The sequence below is a fragment of the Erithacus rubecula genome (assembly GCF_903797595.1).
Source record: "Erithacus rubecula genome assembly, chromosome: 19".
NCBI classification, from domain to species: domain Eukaryota; kingdom Metazoa; phylum Chordata; class Aves; order Passeriformes; family Muscicapidae; genus Erithacus; species Erithacus rubecula.
Window position 1 is genome coordinate 1,279,262 of NC_136671.1, and position 18,064 is coordinate 1,297,325.

Consider the following 18,064-nt stretch of genomic DNA (forward strand, 5'->3'; position numbering starts at 1 on the left):
ACCACCTTCTGCAGCCCCCCTAAACCTGAGAGCCCCTGTGCCCTGTCCTCCTCAATTCCTCCAAGGAGCTGGGAGCAGCACTCCAGGGACCTGGGTTTTGCCCTTGCCATTAACTCTTTGGCATCAGGCTTTGGTGGTGGTGTTCTGCACTGGAGATTGGCTGCTGCCAAGAGACTGCTGGGGAATTCTGCTGACACCCAGCAGCTCTGATTAATCCTTCCTTGCCAAGAAAGGAGATTTCCAGCTGCTGGTCACTGATGGGGAGAGAGGCAGCAGAGAAATCCCATTTCCCACTTCAGTGGGTTCATTTCCTCAGTTCCACATCCCCCTCACCCTCCCAGCACACAAAGGCTGACAGGGACCAGCCTCTCTGCAGAGGTTCTGGAAACTGGAGGGCCCTGCTGGAAATCCCTGTCAGAAGCATCTGCAGGAGTGGGAACAGCCCTGGGAGGTTCCACACAGCTCCCACAGCCCCATCTCACTGCTCCAGGAATGACTATCCCAGAGCAGCTCGCTGATGGGTGAGAGGAAAACCAACCAGAGGGATTCAAACAAGGATCTTTGTTGGAGCTCACCATTCCTAACATATGCTGGGGTTTTTGTTGTTTTATCCTAGACAATGGTGCTCTGACACTACTTTGGAAAGCTCTGGACAGCTCATCCTTCTATCTCGGTGGTCCCTGCTTTGCTTCAGAGATTAAGAGACATAAAAGACAGGCTGGAAAAGGGACATTGCTTGTTTGAGGAAATGGGGCTGAAAGTCACACTCCCCACACCTCCTCCTCATCCCAAATCTCAGATATTCATCCAGTTTTGGTTATCCTGACCCTCCACCAGCTCTGTGGCACCTGTTCCAGCCATGGGATTTTCAGTCATTCTAAAACAAGTGGCAGGTTTTTGCCAACACCTTGCACAGCAATACTGGAATTGTTTGGTAACTCGTGACCCTGTCCCAAAAATATGTGGGGAATATGGGAAATTATCAAAAATAAAAGCAAAACTTGCAAAACAAAACTTGCAGGACAGTCTCCTGTGAGTGAGCAGTACACACATGGACTGACAGTGAGTGTTAGTCTGAGCCACATCCCAGTTAAGGTCCCAAAAGCCAAGTCCTAAAAGCCTTTCTGTGAGAATAGAGGGCTGTTCACATGGATCCAATCCCCAGCAGCTCGTGCTGGCCACCCCCAGCTTAGCTCTGGTGATTTCCAGGCAAGTGAGAAACAAAGAGGGAGAAGAGCTGAGTTAGTTGGGAGAAGTCACCCAGCAAAGGCAGACAGACAACGGGCAGAGGCTGCTGGAAATGCTCACCAGAGCTGATCAACTCGGTCAGTGTCCCTGCAGGAGGAGAGAGAGCTCAGGGCAACAGGCACAGGGAGCAAACATTGGCAACCAAGGAAGCTGGAAGGTTTTACCCTGCTCAAGGCCTCACACTGTGGGTTTCAACTAATTTCCACTCCTGGGGAGGGGTGTAAATGTTTACTACAGAGACACTCGTGGTGCTGGTCTCACCAACAGCTGGGCCATGTGGCAGCTGAAGGAGCAAAGACCCTACAGGGAGATCTGAGCCAGACCTGAAACCCTGAGTCCATTTTAACTTCTCGTGGGGCTGCAGGTGACCTGTGTATATCCAGGCTCTGGGAGCTGTCCCAGCTCAGGTTTAGGGAACTGAGCCCTAGGGATACAAATGTGCCCAAACACAGTGGGCATGATAAAAAAAAAAAAAAAAACAAATTCAGATTATTTTCCTTCTCCCCTGGGTTTGTTAACTTTACAAGACTAAACGGAGCAAAATATAACCCAGACATAAACCCAAAATGATGTTCATAACTCTTTGCAACTTCAAAAAGCAGCAGAGCTTCAAAATGTGGTAACTGAGATTTATTTAAATGATGGTTCCTGTAATAGTTTTTGCATGTTCAGAAACCAGGAATAGGAATTTATTTGAAACAGAACTGGAAACTGGAGATTCTCTGACTTTAACTCCAGCATATTGAGCCATGTGGTCCTGTTCTTCATCCAGCCCCTGCTGCTGCCTGAGCTGCTGCAGCCTCTGTGGCAACAGGTCTGGCAAAGAATAATCCAAAAAACCTTGATCTCACACAGGTGTTCAGCTCAGACTCTGTAGAAGCAAGTTAATGAGAAGGGGAGAAAGGTTAGAGAAGGAAAGGAACAGGTTTCCATCCAGCAATGGGAAGAAGATGCTATTCCTGTACTTCATGGAACTCATATATTGAATTTCTGAAGGCTAAGAGGACAAGGCTCTGTTTTGCATAAATCTAAACTGCCTCCAAATGCAGTCTGAGGAAAGAAAGGTGGGATCTGTTTGGGCTGGAGTGGAACAGACACCAAACGTGGCTTTTAAATCTGTCCCTGCGTGACTGCAGAGAGCATCAGGAGCTGCTCTGTTCCCTGCGGCAGGAGCTGTGTGAGGTGTGCAGGGATGGAGCAGCCCCAGCCCCTGCCCAGGTACCTGCAGTGGTGTTTCCTGCTGGCCAGCCAGAAGGCGCTGTCGCAGCCGTAGCAGTGCGCGGCCAGGTGATCCGGGAGCCACCGTGTCACCTGTGGGCAGGGACAGCCACCATCAGGGACAGCCAGCAGTGCTGAGCTCAGCCCCCTCCCCAGCTCCCAGAGCTTGTGCAGCAGAGGGCTCATAGGCACAGGTACTGTATGTCAGCTGCGAGACCAGTGGAACACAAGGAAAACAGTTCCCAAGAAGCGGCACGTGACTGAAGGCTAGAGGATAATTTGAATTAGGATTATCCCAGAGTGAGCAATTTACAGGGATTTAGTCTGTACCTCAGTATCCTGTTTATCCACCTGTTCCCAGCTGGCTTCAGAGAAAATCTCTGTGCTGCAGCGAGACAAGCAGTTCTGATCCAGATTGCTTTCCGAGTCAGGAATAGACGTCTGTTGGCAAACAAAGACAGCTGAACGAACCCCCCAGATCCTGTTCCACACAAATAAAACCCAGAAACTCAACAGGGCAGGTCTGGACTCCTAGAAATGGGATGATGGAGGCAGAGTGGATTTAGAATCCAGTTTCTGCTGCAGAGTTCTGGGAAGGCTTTGGGTGATTAACCAAAACCTGCTCCCTGAGGCTCCAATTCCAGGGTCCTGATTCCTTTCCAAGGGTGTTTCACTTCCAAAACTATAATTAGTAATACAGATATCCTTTTGTTGGCAAAGATTCTGGAAAATACAAGCCAAATTGCATATGGGAAACTAAGAATTTGAGCCATGTATATTCTATGTACAGATTTTGGGAATAATGCTTTCTTAATATAGTCTGCCCAGGTAGAGGTGAATTTTAAATCACTTAAAACTCAGCCAGCCCTTAAAATATTTCAAAATAGCAAGAAATCTTGAGTTCAAGTATTTTTATGCCTGAGGAATGGGCAATCCTAGAGTTTCAGAGGAAAACCTGCAGCTCCCAAGCTGAGGCACAAACAGAAGGTAGAGATCAAGTCCTTAAAAATGGGGAATTTTCTGGAGGCACTGCCAGCCCTACACTGCAGCTTCTGAAGGCCCTTAAAAAAGGGGAGCAGAATCAATTAAGCCAAAGCACCCAATTTCTCCAAGGAATTCAAGCTTTTAGCAGTGACACTGAGCCAAATAAGCACCTTGTGCTGCATCTCCAAAGGAAAGAGCCAAGGAGGCTCCAAGGATTTTTCACAACAGACGTACCTGGGACTATCCAGCACCTCTGCCACTTCTACACAGTGAATTCAACAAACAGAACCTGGGAACCTTCTACAAATATTTTTTTTTTTAGTTTTGCAGGCATACAAATGATGCAAAAAAAGGAAATTTCTGATGGGTGTTGCAACAACCTCAGGAATTACAAGTAAGTATCAAACTCACAGGAAAGCACAATTCTCTACAACTTTAAACACTTCCAGACAAAAGTACAAATGGTTTTAAAGCTCCCTTAAAATTCTTAATTTGTTGAGAGAAAAATCCCTTGTTGAAATACAGCTGCCACTAAAACTCAGGTAATTTATTTCAGTTAATTTAGAATTCTAGAAATTTATTCCAGTCATTGAACCTGGAGCATCTGAAAGGGATGGTGTGACCCTGATGAGTTTGAACTCACAGAGCTGCCAGTGCAGCTGGAACCTGCAGAGAACCAAGGGATCATCCTATGCTGCTGTGCCAAAAATGGCACAGGAAAAAGTCTTACATGAACACATCAGTAAGCCTGGGGTTTGGTTGGTTTTACTGATGTTTGCTAAACCAAGGGTTTGGGTGGTTTTCCTGAGGTTTGGTACATCAGGGGTTTGGTTTAAGGGGAGGCCAGCGAAGGTGCTCAGGTACGGCCAGGTGTGTGTGAGCTGCTGTGCAACACTCATCTTGAAATAACCCCTTCTGTTCAATGTGAATTCAGTGACAGTATCAGTGAGCAGGATCTGCCACTATCAAGTACCCAGGCAGTGTGTGCCCCTGCAGAGCTGGGGGCTGGGTGAGCTGGTGCCCGGCGAGGCGCACTCACCACTTCGTCGCCGTAGTCGCCGTTGAGCCGCAGGGAGCTGTTGAGCAGCTGGCTCTCCAGGCGGCTCTTCAGCTCCTGCACCTGCTTCTTGAGGGTCTCCACCTCCTGCTGATGGCCCGTCTCGATCTGGCGCAGGCGCTGCTGGATGACGTCGCTGTAGACGGGCATCCCATCGTCGTCCAGGTGGCTGCGGGCCGGCTGGTCCGGGCTGCTGGCCGGCTGCTTGCCGAGCTGGCTCAGCACCCATTTCTGGTGCAAGTTCCTCAGGTGGAGCTGAGCAGAGCTGCAGCTGGCCGTGGACACCTGCCTGCTCAGCGAGGCCTTGATGCGCCCGTCTTCGCCGTTGACGCAGTGTCCATTGGTGGCGGGGAATTTTGGGGCCGTGAGTCCCGCGGGTTTCTCCACCAGTTTGTTCTCCAGCTCCAGCTCCCCGTTATACACCAGCTCATCTTTGCGGTCTGCTAGAGGCAAGGCACAAGGGGAAGGCATCGGGAGGTGTGTGGTGCTGCTACCAGAAGTCCTATGCACTCTTGATCCCAGTTTTTGGAGCTCTATCATGCACTCCCCCTCCGGCCTGTTCTGCAGAGTTCGGGACAGCTCGTCAGCGCTGTTGTCGAAGGGGTGAGCTCTGTGGCACGAAGCCCTGGCCGTCAGCTCGGGCTTTGCTTCGCTCTCTGTTAAAGTCTCCGTGGAGCTTTCGATGTTGGATGTCCTTTCCTCCATCAGGGCTGTCAAAGGGAAGGCAAGGCTGGCCTGGGCCATGCCATATGGGCTCTCTGCTCCTCCTTCACCCTTCTCAACACCTTCCTCCTCCGTGTTGTCTGGAGCATCTCTGTTTCCAGAGCCCTCGGGGGGAGCAGCCTGCAGCCCTCTGCCCTGAGGTGCCTTCTGGAGAGCGCTGCTGGGCTGGCTGTGCTCGTCCTGCTGCGCTCTGAGCTCGGCAGCAGCGCGTGAGGCCGGGTGGGGGTTGGCTGTGGGACTGTTTGTTACGGTACCTGTATCCTCCTCGGCCTTTTCCCCACACAGATTGTCAGCTCTCTTCTCCTTATCCAGGCCAACCTCATCCCCTTTCCCTGCTGCCTCCAGGCCACCCCTCAAGTGCTCCTCCAGCCCAACATCATCTTTAGTGGCCTCCTGCAGGATGTTCTCCATTTGTCCCTCTGCCACCCCGGCTGCCACAGAGAGCTCTGCCCCCACGGGGGCCCTGCCCTGCCTGCCCAGCCCGTCCCCCTCGAAGGGGTCGTCCCCAGGGGGGCCCAGGCTGCTGAGCTCCAGCGAGCGGCGGTGCTCCTGCCACTTCTCGTTGAGGCTGGGGTCGCTGCTCCGGCGGTTGGTTGTAGGCACGCTGCTGTCACAGGCTGTCGTCAGATTGTCGAAGGATCTCGTCTTTGGTAGCCTGCAAAGGGACAGACAATCCCACTCCCAAGTCAGAGGATGTTTTTATAACATCGAGCTACTGTGGTTTAAAACCAGCCCCCCAATTAGGACAGTAACAATCTGCCAGCTAATGGACTTGTGGGAAGTATTATCCAGGAGCACATTCCAACCATCTGTACTGCAGAGCTGCTTCAGTACTTCCTTTGTTTGCCATCAGGAAAATATGTTCAACCAGACTTCAAACATTCCCACATTAATCTCTTTACCAGCAAGCCCCAATGCTTACAGCCTGGTCACACCTCCTAATTAACATGTGCTCAGAGTCACCGCACAACAAGCAAGAAATGGTTATGCAACACTGAAAAAGAACTCAAATTCAAGATAATCAATGAAAGCTTATATCCCACAAGGATAGAAGGAATTTTCTGTGGCTATGTGACACCCAAAGTTTAACTCTATTTGCCCAGCTTCTCTCTGCCACGTTTTCATCCCTGAAAATGCGACAGCTTCCAAACCCACCCCAGTCCTGCCAATACACCTGGGAGAAATCCTGCTCTCCCACCCAAACATTCTCCTTTCACATCCCCCAATACTCCCCGTTGATCTTACTTCACAGGATGGGATTTCTGGGCTCTAGGCTCACCTGCCCAGAGGCTGCTCTTCGGGGCTAGAGCCTGGCACAGGGTAGGGGGCACAGGTGTCGTCGGCGGGCGTGGAGGGGGAGGAGCAGGGCAGGTAAACAGCGCTCCAGAGCATCAGGTTCCGCACATGGCACACGGGGTACAGCACCTGCCAGGGACAGACACGGCAAGGTCAGCTGCTGCCTCCCAGCAGGGGAGCTCAGCCCTCAGGGGTCACTTCACTGGGCAGCCCACACCAAGGGCTGGTGGCAGCTTTTCACCAGCCACACTTGGGGTTAGAATGACCTTTTCTGTCAGAGGCAGAACAATGCTGGCCTTCAGCTCCTCCTGAATGAACCCCTGCAATGAGCTCTCTGTGAATCTACACTTTCACAAGTGATGGAATTCAGTGGCTCGTTTAAGTGCTGAGATTCCCTGCTGTGTTCTGTTACACGGTGCCAGAGGGAGCTGAACTCATTCCATGGACCCCAATCCACCACAGTCCAGCCTGACTCCCGAGGAGGCACTCATGGGTACATATTCAGTGCATGCAGAAGTTCTTTGAAGAGGCAGCTTGCTCTTTAAAGGGATTCCTTGATTATGGAATATGCTTTCTGCTTCACTTTAAAAACACCTGTGCTCATTTTAGTGATTCCACTCTTTACCAAGCAACTTCCCCATGGAAAAGCAGACAGTGGCACAGGAACAGCTGGCTCCACAGACAGGCACTGCCCAGGGAACAGGCACAGTCCCAAGGCTACCAGAGCTCCAGGAGCATGTGAACAAGGCTCTCAGGGACAGGGTGGGACTTTGGGATGCCCCATGAAGGGCCAGGGGCTGAACTGGCTGATCCTGGTGGGTCCCTTCCTAAATATGATTCTGTGATTCTCTAAATGTTCTGCTTCTCTGGCACTGAGCAGGTGAAGGGGCTCTGGGTTGGCTGCTGCTCTTAAACAACTGTGGCTCTATAAGAAATGCAGCTGGCATCACAGGCACATTTTAAAGCGTGAAGTAAAACCACAAGAAAATGAACCCAAAACAGGAAATTACCCAAAATGCCACGTGCAGAAGAAACGTCCTTGTATTTCCTGAGAACAGGGGCCAAGGGGGATAGAGCATAGAAGGGCAGCCCAAGTACAGACCTGTCCATACAAGTCACTGTGAGAGCCCTCCCTATGCTCCTCCTGGCATTTTTATGGAAATCTAGAGGCATCCACAGCTTTAAGATCCCCTCAGGCTATGTCTGCTCTGCCTCATGAACTCTCCCCAGAAGTCTCAGGTGGGAAGGCTCCAAGGGCTCATTGCAGTGACAGCCCAGAGCCAGGGCACACTCAGCTAAGGAGGGCTCAGGGGAGTGGCAGATTCATAATTTTACAACCACTGTAGACATAAAACTCCTTCCTGCTTAGCCAGGGTTTAGCTTTGCTCTAAGAAACAACTGAAAGCCACATCCGTCATATACAAACCCACTGCACAGTCCCCACAGCTCAGTTTATGACATCTGATACTCTGATAAATAAAAGAGTTTAAATATTTATACAAGTCCTTGCAGTCCTAACCATGATGTCATTTGGTGTTTGCTCTCTTGCCCATACTCTGCACCCGTGAATCCCTCACATGAGCCTCTTCCCAGAACCTCCAGTGAGCTCCTACCATGGAGGAGCCAAACTGAAAACCTGAAGTTATCAAGAGAAATAAAGATACACTAAATAATCTTTTAGGCACTAAAGGCATTTTTTCTGTTTAGATTTAAAATGAATTTAGACACAGTGCCTAGGTTTGCAGGCAATTTTGTGTCACTCTTCTGACACAGCTCTGTTCTCCTGAGAGGTCTATTTATCAAGCACTGAAATGTTTTCTGTTAGAAAAAATAAAATATTTAGTCACAGAAAGCACATTTTCAGCACAGAGAAATTTCTGAGGTGGCATTTGACATTCCCCAAATATCAGCAAAATTAACCCAAGACTTCAAACATCAGCCTGAGCTGGGTGTTCCAAGGTGAACGTCAAGGAGAGCTGAGCTGTCTGGAATCACCTCTCTGCCCATGGTGACAGCTCAGAGAACCCCATTAGGGTTTGGGCTGGAAGGGACCTTACAGCTCATGCAGTGCCACCCCTGCCATGGGCAGGGACACCTTCCACTAGCCTGGGTTGCCCCCAGCCCCATCCAACCTGGGACACCTCCAGGGACGGAGCAGCCACCACCTCAGCTGCGGCTGAACTCCAGGTCACCGTGTCCCACTGCTGGGGTGTTTCTCAGGGCACTCCCATTTGTGGGATGCTGTTTGGGGGAGCCCCCCAGGGCTCTCCCCCGGGAAGGAATTGGGTACATACAGATTCCGACTGGGAGGAGTAGAGCAGGTTTTTGAAGGCTTTGTTTGCTGCCCGCAGCAAAGACCAGACGGAGCAGGTCCGTTCCTGAGTGTGTTTCTCTCCTCTCTCTTTCGCATTGTTGCACAGGAATGTTCCAAAGAGGCAGGAGTAGGTGTGCTGCACCAACTTCACCTGCACAGAGCCACACACACACAGGGTCAGCTGGCACAAGGGATGGGCCTCACCTCCCTTCCTGGACCCTCCCCAGGGCCCCAGAGCAGCCCGCAGCATTTCTCACATACTTCCTTACAAACCAATTGCAAAGGAATGCAAGGGGAGCGGAATCTTCTAAAATCATAACTGAACAAATTCAGGAAAAAAATGGAACAGAGAAAGACAAAATATTTGTTCCTCATCAAGTCATGTTGTTACAAACTCATTGCCCTGCAGGCCAGGCAAAGCAGAATCAGAATTCCTCTGCTACGAAACATTCGTGCAGCACAGAAATGCTGATCATTAATCACTCCATGCTGGGCCCAGCCTAACGAATACCAGCTTAACTTCAGGCATATCAATGACTTCCTCGGGATTATTCAGATGTTTAAATGAAGACAAGTGGTTCAATACTATAATAAATTAGGGGTTCACTCTACAAAAGCCAGCACACCATGGGTATGTTCTCACCCAGCCTGTGGAGATTAGCAGTGTGCTGTGAAGCCAGTTACTACCTGTTCTATCTCATTTCACAACTGAGCTACTCGGGGACTGTACATGGGCTCAGTTACATGGCTGAGCTGGCAAGTGGTAATTCCAGTCAGCCACAATCACAGGAATGTGCCTTAAATCTCTCAGTGCATCAGACACTTCATAAAAACTTCTACTCTTCAGACTACTGGTTCTGCAGTCCATGACTGCCACTTCCCCAGAGATCTGAGAACTGACTTGGAGCATCTTGGGTGAATTCCTAATAGGAATGCTGTCTGCTTCCAAAGAAGGTAAGCACAGCTCCTATATCCTACACATTTGCAGTGAAGAAACAAAAAAAATGAATTGAGCAAGCTGTTTTTAGAGTAGTGTTCAAGTCAAAACAAGATCTAAGTGGGGGGAGTTTGCATTGACAGTAAGCAGAATTTTTTTCAGGCTGTGTGGATGTTTTACACCTCTTAGGTGAGACTATTAAATTAATATAATTTATTTATTTAAAGACTAAAAGAAGTCCTTGAGGCTCCTGCCTTTAAGAGTGAGCAGACCCTGTGGGTTATACAAGTGCTTTTGTCCCCTGTATCTGGGCAGCATCCCTGTTTCCTTCATCAGGTGAGAGCATATACAGAATATATACATAAATGTAGATAAAATAATGGAATGGTATGGGTGGGAAGGGACCTTAAAGCCTATCCAGTGCCACCCTGTGCCCTGGGCAGGGTCACCTACCATGACCCCAGGTTGGTCCAACCCCCATCCAACCTGGCCTTGGACACAGAATGTCACAGAAAGGTGGGAAAGCCCACCCCCCAGGCTCTGCAGCAGTGCATGAAGCCAGCAGTGTCCCAACTCACAAGGAATGCTTCGTTGAACTCGAAGGAGCAGGGGAACTGCCTCTGGAGCTGATGGACACAGTCCAGCCACTGCAGGAACACCGGGCAGCGCTCATTGAGGTCGTCCGAATTCTCCCCGTGGCCACAGCGATCTGCAAACTTGTGGCCAAAATCCAGCCACTCTGTCTCCACTAGCACCTGGAAACCCTGCAGGGAGGAGAGATGAAAATTCCTGTTTTTCTTTGGTTCTGAGATGGTTTTCTGAGTTTTTTGAGATGGTCTGAGATGTGTGGGAATTGCTGTGTCCTCTCTCCTATTTCCCCTCAGCACTGGGCTCATTACTTCTCTTTACTGCTTTCCCTAATGCCTCTGGGCTCTGAAATGGAATTAGGACAGATAAGGATTCCCAAACTACATGAACAGGAAAGGGAATAAGGCTAAGTCCTTAGTGAATGGCAGGGAGGATCCTGATATCAGCTCTCTCACTGAGGCACTGAAAAGTAGGAACTTCATCTTGCCAAAGCTTTTGGATCATGATCCAGTATTTGGACAAGTTATATAAAATCTTCTCTTGAAAATGATGGTCAGATCCACTTGTCAGAAAGAAAACCATCCATCCACAACAGGACATCCAAGCTCAGGGAGAGCAGGTGCTTGTCTGTGCATACAGTAGTCACAAGGTTGATTAAAGGTTCACTTGAGTGATTTTTCATGAAAAGGGCAAAGAACATTCCCAAACAGTGCCTGGGTGAGCAGCTGAATGTCATACCCTGTCTCACAGGAACTCAAATCCATCACAGGGCAGAAAGATTTTGGTTCTTAGTGGAAAGAAAAATTGTAGGGAATGTTTACTGAGTCAAAGGCTGTGATTAGAGTGAAAATAATGGCTGGCAGCTGAAAAGCTTTAAATCTGACAGAGCTGAAAACTCATTTTCCCTAATATTTCTGATCCTGGTACAGACAGCTACAGTTTATGGTTTGCTCTGGGTGACAGGAAAGGCTCAGAGTGTGCACAGCCCAACTCTGCTCCCCAAGCAGGAAGGACAGGACTCTTTGGAGGACCAGGAACAGATCCTGTGCCCAGAGCAGCATGTTTTGCCTAATGGATGTCAGCTTCTAGAATCTATGTGGAAAAGGGTTCAAGAAGTTTTCACACTTTCATCCAAAAGGCAGTTCCAGCTCCTGGTCCTAGTGTGTGTGAGGCTTTAAGCAGCAGCTCACAGCAGTGTTCAGAAACAGATTTCTGTTCTGGACAACAAAGGCATCTTGCTTGTGGGCTGGCAGATGGAAACCAGCCAGCACACATCCCACAGTGCTGAAAAGTGATGGAACAGGGGAAAATCAGGAGAAATATAACTGACAGAGGACAATGAAAATGTGAAACTGGAAAACCATGCAGTGGGGAAATGCAGCAAAGCTGGGCTCTCTATCAGTGCTTGGCTGAGAATCTGCAGGGGTCCAGCAAAGCTGTAATTGCATCACTGTGTACTCCATATTCCTAAACTAAACATGGGGAAGCACAGACCATGACTGTGCAGTTGCAGCAGAGGGAATGTGAGCTACTCCTGAGTTACAGATGTACCTATAACTGGGAGCAACTGCAGACTAGAGGTGACAAACTCCTGCCAGCTTCAGTGCCTTTGCCAGGAGAGAAACCTGAAATAATTCCCAGGCAGCCTCTCCCCCCAGAGCCCAGTGAGTCCCAGCTGCTTCACCCACCTCTGTGGTCCTGTAGTAGGGGTCCAGCAGGAGTTTGGCCAGGGCCACGATCTGGGGTGTGCGGTCCCAGCCGTCGGAGCAGTGAACCAGCACCGGCCGCTGGTCCCGGTCCACGGCGTGCACCACCAGCAGCGCCGATTTCAGGAGCACTGACAGGTGCTGCAGCCACTTGGTGCTCTCCAGAGCTGACAGCCAACTAGAGGGAAACCAGGCAAGACAGTTTTTGCTCTTTTAAAATGCTTTCAGGTTTAGATGTCTGAGTTTATCACGGCAAAGCTCCTGCTTTAATAAGCTGTGAGTGTCACTCTGGAGCATTTTTCACCTGTGTCTTGTTAATGCTTTCCTAGAGGTGGGAGCAGCAAAGCCACCCAGCAACCCAAGGAAGTGCCAGACTGGGATGAGCTGAAGCTTTGGATCTACTTTGAAACCTTGGAAGGCTTTAGCAGCAAATTCTAAACTGGGGAGAGAAAACAGGGCTGGAGTAACTACAGTGAGGACTCAAGCTCAGAAGCTCTCAAGGTGAGGGGCCATCACAGGGTAGTTACCCACAGCACTGGAGGGTTATAAATATTCTCCTGAAATTACATTATAAATGGAATACATAGAACACCACCACAATTTCCCAAAGGAGAGTCAATGGTGAGGATTAAAGAGCTGGGAATAGCAGATCAGCCTAAGTGTGAGTGTTCAGAACCCCAACAGAAGAGATAACTTTCTGGTATCAATATTCAAGGTTACACTCTAATTTCAGAACTAATTTTCTATGTTCACTTCAATCAGAATTAACCAGTGACTTCTATGAAAATGGAAAAACATAGCTTAGCACTATTACCAAGGGAAAATCCACTGAATTTCAATTTCAAAATCATCAGCAGAAGAATGTGGGTGCAGAAACATGGAAGCAAAGGCCCAAAGCCCCAAACCTCCACTTACTTTCCTGGATCTGGCATTTGTGTGCAGAGCAGACGCAGCGACTGGAAGCTCTTGCGGATGGAGTGGATGTTTGCCATCCCCATGAACACCACTTCACAGTTGGGGTAATATTCTGCAGACAAAGAGCAAGACAGAGGGAAGAAAGTAACAACCACCTTTGTAAAAGAAGATTTTTTTTTCATTTAAAAAAACCCCTCTGTTGCTGTGGACAGATGAAATAATCTGTTTACGAAGATTCTGTAATTCCTTGGAGCTCGCTGGGTATTCCAGACATGACAGCCCAGCAAAACAGGAAGCATTTAGCAAAGTCCTGCTGCATTTATTTCAAATGTTTCACTTCAGGTTACAAAAAGCAGAGTGCAAACCTCTGGGAATAAGGATATTTCTGTGCTCCAGGTCCCAGAATGTTCGTAAAAAGATTGAGAAACATCAAAAGGCATGAAACGTAAATAATATTTAATGGGTAATTTATGGATTTAAGTTAGAAAGATTTCAGATTCCTTTTCCTAAGCTCTCAAAAAGACTGAAAAGTTCAGTACTTCATCCACTGCTTTATTCTGAAGAGAATTGTTTGTGGAAGCATCACACATGTGAGAAACACTGGGAGCTCAGGAAAACAGAAGATACATGGAATTACTGTGGATGTGCTCAAGCAACACTGGAGGCCTGGACAGACAGGGCCAGTGTCAGGGAGCACCTAAAGAGACCAGAAAACACCAGTTCAGCAGTTTCCCCTAGATTTAGTCTTCCCTCTGCACAAGAATGATCACACATTAACTAAAATGACCATTTCTACAGGAGAAAAAGAATCAGGATTCAGGATCTGGGATACTAAGTGCTTGCACAATAAAACTCAGGAGTCTGTCATGTTTTGTATAATTTGATTTCCCAACTCTATCAGCCCAACAAATGCTGGGCCAAACACAATGAGAGACTACAACTCCAGGAGCAGCTTCAGACAGTATCAGACAATTTCAGAGTTTTTTTGTATTTTTACTGAATTATATAAAAAAATAAAACACAATATAAATGAGCTATTTTTATACAGAGAATGAAGCAGACCTGGCAGTATCTGCAGAAAATTTAGCAGCAAAAAGCAATACAAGTTTTATTGAAGGTGACAAGCTGTCTGAAAACTTTCTCCACAGAATTAAAAAAAACAATATGCAGGAAGAAAATCAAGCTTCCTGTATACTCTGCTTTTCTGTTATGAAATTTTACTCTCTGGTGAAGAATTATTTAGTGGTTTTGAGGTGTTAAATAGAAACTTTTTTTTAAACTGGTGACTACAAATCAAAATGCAGCTATTGCTGCATAAGACCAAAATAAAAATAAATGGTCAAAAGAGCTTTCATTATCTTATCTCCAGTTTTTCTGTCTGGGATTTTTTCCTAGTCTCTCCACCCATGGAATTTAAACAGGCTGCATTCATACCTAATAGTGGTCATAAATAAAATCTTGTTTATAAAACCACCAACTCACAAGTGCCAAAGAATACAGAAAGTGGTGTTGCAACTGTATTACACATGCAAGGTGAGGCAGGATTGCAGTTGCTATGATATAAATACTGAAAAATGCTTCAGCTTTAGGGAAATTGCTGAGAAGTTGTATTTTGCACAACCATTCTAGAATATTTTTCTCCTCTGCAGCCAGTGGGTTTTACAAGTTCAGGGGTTTTAGACATGAGCACACTGGACACCTTTGTCTCTCTCTAGTTTACACATCTGACTCAGCAAGGGAAAGCTCTTCAGCAGATTCCACAGGGTTCAGCATTTACTGAGCACTGTTGCCAGCTGGGTTAATGGCCTGAGAACAGACTAATTAACAGCTCAACCTGCCCTTTGAAGGGCTGGGTGGGGGCTGCCATGATCCAGAACATTCAGACAGATGAACAGTGTTCAGGCAGGGCTGGAGGGTGTCAGGGTAATCACACTGGAGCAAATCCCTTTGACTGACTGCCTGGAAAGCAAAGGAGGAATGTTCTCACCTGGGCACTCACAGCCACCCCCCTTGGCTCTGTTGGCCACGGCTGCTGCATAAGATCTGGCGTCCAGGATCAAAAGCTTCTGAGGCTGGATTGCCAAACTCTCTGCTCCTGAGGCATTGGAGATGGAGGAGTCTGGAGAGGAGGAAACGGGTGAGGAGCTCAGAGGATCCTTCTGACATTGGGTACAGCACAATTCTCTCAGTCCCACAATGCACATGCACTGGAGAACAGGGACTAAATACAACAGAGTGACTGTTCCAGCAACAGAGATTAAACTTTCACATAAAGCTCTGCCCTCAAAAGAAAAGCAACAGTGACAGCCTTACCAAATTCCACATCAGAAAGGTCCCCTCCATTGGACATATCTCTGGAACAATTCCCATTCATTAACTTGTTACTGTTGGACCTGGAGTCTGAGGCACAGGCTTTGGCTACGGACTGCACCAGGTGCTCATCGTCGGCGTTCCTCCAGCCCCACCAGCTCACCTCGGGCTGGCCACAGCGGGAGATCACAGCCCCATTGCTCTGGTGCCTGAACACAGAGGGAATAGAGAGTCAACAACTGGGATGAAGAGCACAGAGGGCACAAAAAATTCAGTGCAGTGCTCCAGTAGCTTCATTCCCACTGGGGACCATCATTCGATTATCCCCAACCTGGGATTCAGCTTCCCTACAGAATGATGGCTGTGACCACAGGCACTGACAGGTGAAAGTCAAAGCAAGGTCAGGAATAGAAAACAAAACATCTTCTTGCTCAGTATTGTAGCCTGTTGGCCAGTGAAAGCAGGGGAGTGTTTTGGAACAGCAGGTGAGGCATGAGAGAGGAATTCAAGATGGATGGGGCATAACCGAGAACACCCTAACCTGGACACAGCTCGTCTCCTGGTAGGTGACATTCCAAAAAAATTTTTTGTTTCACATGTCTGAAGAGTTATTAGTTATTTCCTTAAATCTGACCTGGCTTCTTGTACTACACATAAAGAACAGATCTGGAATAATTAAAACTTACTGAACCATTGCAAACACGCTCTGAAAAAGATTTGAAGACTCTCTCCTATAATCTATTATAAAAAGAGGACTGAAATGTATTATCACAGTAATTCCACTCACTGCCTTTATGCTGGCACATCCTCCTGCTGCCACCAGCTCTGTGACTCCACACTGAAGTGTTTGCAGCTGGCAGGAACAACCTTCTCTCTGACCCACCCAGAATTCAGGGAACTTACCCCTGGAGAAAAGAGGGCCAGCTGAGGGTGCAAAGAACTGCAGGTGGAGGAGCCAGAGCAGCACAGACACAGCTTCTGGGGCACCTCAAAATGTTTAATCCCTGCTTCATGTCCCAGCTGAAATATCCCAGCACTCATCTACACAACTCTTCTCTGTTTAAGTCAAAGAATCATAGAACAGTTTGGGTTCCGAGGAGTCCTAACACTCATTCAGTGTCACCCCCTGCCATGGCCAGGGACACCTACTGCCCCAGGCTGCTCCAAACCCCAGTGTACAACCTGGCCTTGGACACTGCCAGGGATCCAGGGGCAGCCACAGCTGCTCTGGGCACCCTGTGCCAGCCCTGCCCACCCTCCCAGGGAACAATTCCTTCCCAATATCCCATCCAGTCCTGCCCTCTGGCAGTGGAAGCCATTCCCTGTGTCCTGTCCCTCCATCCCTTGTCCCCAGTCCCTCTCCAGCTCTCCTGGAGACTCTTTAGGCCCTGGCAGGGGCTCTGAGCTCTCCCTGGATCCTTCTCCTCTCCAGGTGAGCACCCCCAGCTCTCCCAGCCTGGCTCCAGAGCAGATGGGCTCCAGCCTTTGGAATGTCTCCATGGCCTCCTCTGGACTCACTCCAGCAGCTCCAGGTTCTTCCTGTGCTAGGACCAGGGCTGGGCTCTGCAGGTGGGGTCTCCCCTGAGCAGGGCAGAAGGGCAGAATTTCCCCCTCCCCTGTGCCCATGCTCTTGAATCAGCATTTCTGGGAATAACAGCTTTTCAAGTAGAGGTGCCTCTGGGCAATGCTTTCCTCCCCCAGGAGTCCCCCCTGAACCCTGGATTTCCAAAGCATGCACCTGTCAATTACAATTCCTGTATGTTATGATGCAGGAAAAGATTTTAGAGCCTTCCTGCAAACAAACTGCCCAGCTCAACCTCAGGGCAACCAGGAGCTGTTCACTTCCCTCAAACCAGGGAACCCAGAGTGCTGAGGGTCAGCTTAACCTTTAAACAAATCTGAACAGTCCCAGCCCTGAACAGGAAGCCAGCCCACCCAAAGCAGGCAGTGCTGACTTTTTGGCTGTGAGCAGTGTGATGGATGTTTCTGGAGGTGTGACAGGCTGGTTTGTGCTGTGCTGTCAGAGCTGTCACCCCGGGTGCTGAGTGCCACCTCCTCCGCAGTGTCTCGGCGGGCACCGCGTGGGCGCCGCCGCCTCCTGCTCCTCATCCAACAGCAACACAGGGACAGGCTCCGTGCTGCAGAGCCTCCAAGTGATCAAACAGCCTGGGATATGGGCTTGAAGTGGTTTTCATAGCTCTTTTGTAATTGTTTCATATAAAATCCCTTCAGTGAGAGGAAGCGCTGACACGCTGCGTTAAGCGAGGCAAAGGAAAAGCGATGTGAAGCCACGGCTCTTGCACCAGGTGCCAGCCGACTGCAGGCACAGGGAAATGGATTTCTGCTGGAATTAATAGCCTTCCACCAACAGCTCTACCCATAGCAAATTAGTTCAGGAAAAAATACGTGCCAATCACTGAAAGGCCACCTAGTTCCCCGCTACGCTTGCACAAATAAAAGAAAATAAAACATCATTATACGTCTAAGAAATCTATTTTGAACAGAGCAGCTCATTTATTTTTCCATATGTTCTCCAGATTTCATTACTACCTGCTGCAGAATAATTTTCATAGGTTCATAAAGAGTTATATTTTCATCTCCAGGTCCCTGCCTCGTATTATACAAATAATGAAGAATCATTAGGCCACAAGATGAGCTCGTTGGTGGGTGTGCAGCCCTACCAGTGCCCTGCACAAATCTGCCACGTTCAGAGGTACCAGAAATCAGCACACAATTCTAGTTAGGGGCATGCTGGAGGGCTGAGGAAT

At 48.6% G+C, this 18,064-nt stretch overlaps 1 protein-coding gene across 18 annotated transcripts in view; it reads right to left on the reverse strand.

Moving 5' to 3' along the window:
- Window positions 1-18,064, reverse strand: part of MTMR3 (myotubularin related protein 3) — a 73,075-nt gene that overhangs the window by 3,055 nt on the left and 51,956 nt on the right. For 3 of the 18 annotated variants that reach the window (XM_079322759.1, XM_079322769.1, XM_079322770.1), the window contains 11 exons: window positions 15,300-15,505; window positions 14,974-15,207; window positions 12,987-13,098; window positions 12,054-12,249; window positions 10,356-10,541; window positions 8,821-8,991; window positions 6,510-6,655; window positions 4,490-5,885; window positions 2,797-2,907; window positions 2,471-2,559; window positions 1,309-1,335 (listed from right to left, as the gene is read on the reverse strand). In XM_079322759.1, coding sequence (XP_079178885.1) covers window positions 1,309-1,335; window positions 2,471-2,559; window positions 2,797-2,907; window positions 4,490-5,885; window positions 6,510-6,655; window positions 8,821-8,991; window positions 10,356-10,541; window positions 12,054-12,249; window positions 12,987-13,098; window positions 14,974-15,207; window positions 15,300-15,505 — 2,874 coding nt within the window. Of the gene's footprint in view, window positions 1-1,308; window positions 1,336-1,863; window positions 2,120-2,470; window positions 2,560-2,796; window positions 2,908-4,489; window positions 5,886-6,509; window positions 6,656-8,820; window positions 8,992-10,355; window positions 10,542-12,053; window positions 12,250-12,985; window positions 13,099-14,973; window positions 15,208-15,299; window positions 15,506-18,064 lie in introns of those variants that run through there. The other 15 variants (XM_079322764.1, XM_079322765.1, XM_079322775.1 and 12 more) reach the window with 12 other exon arrangements.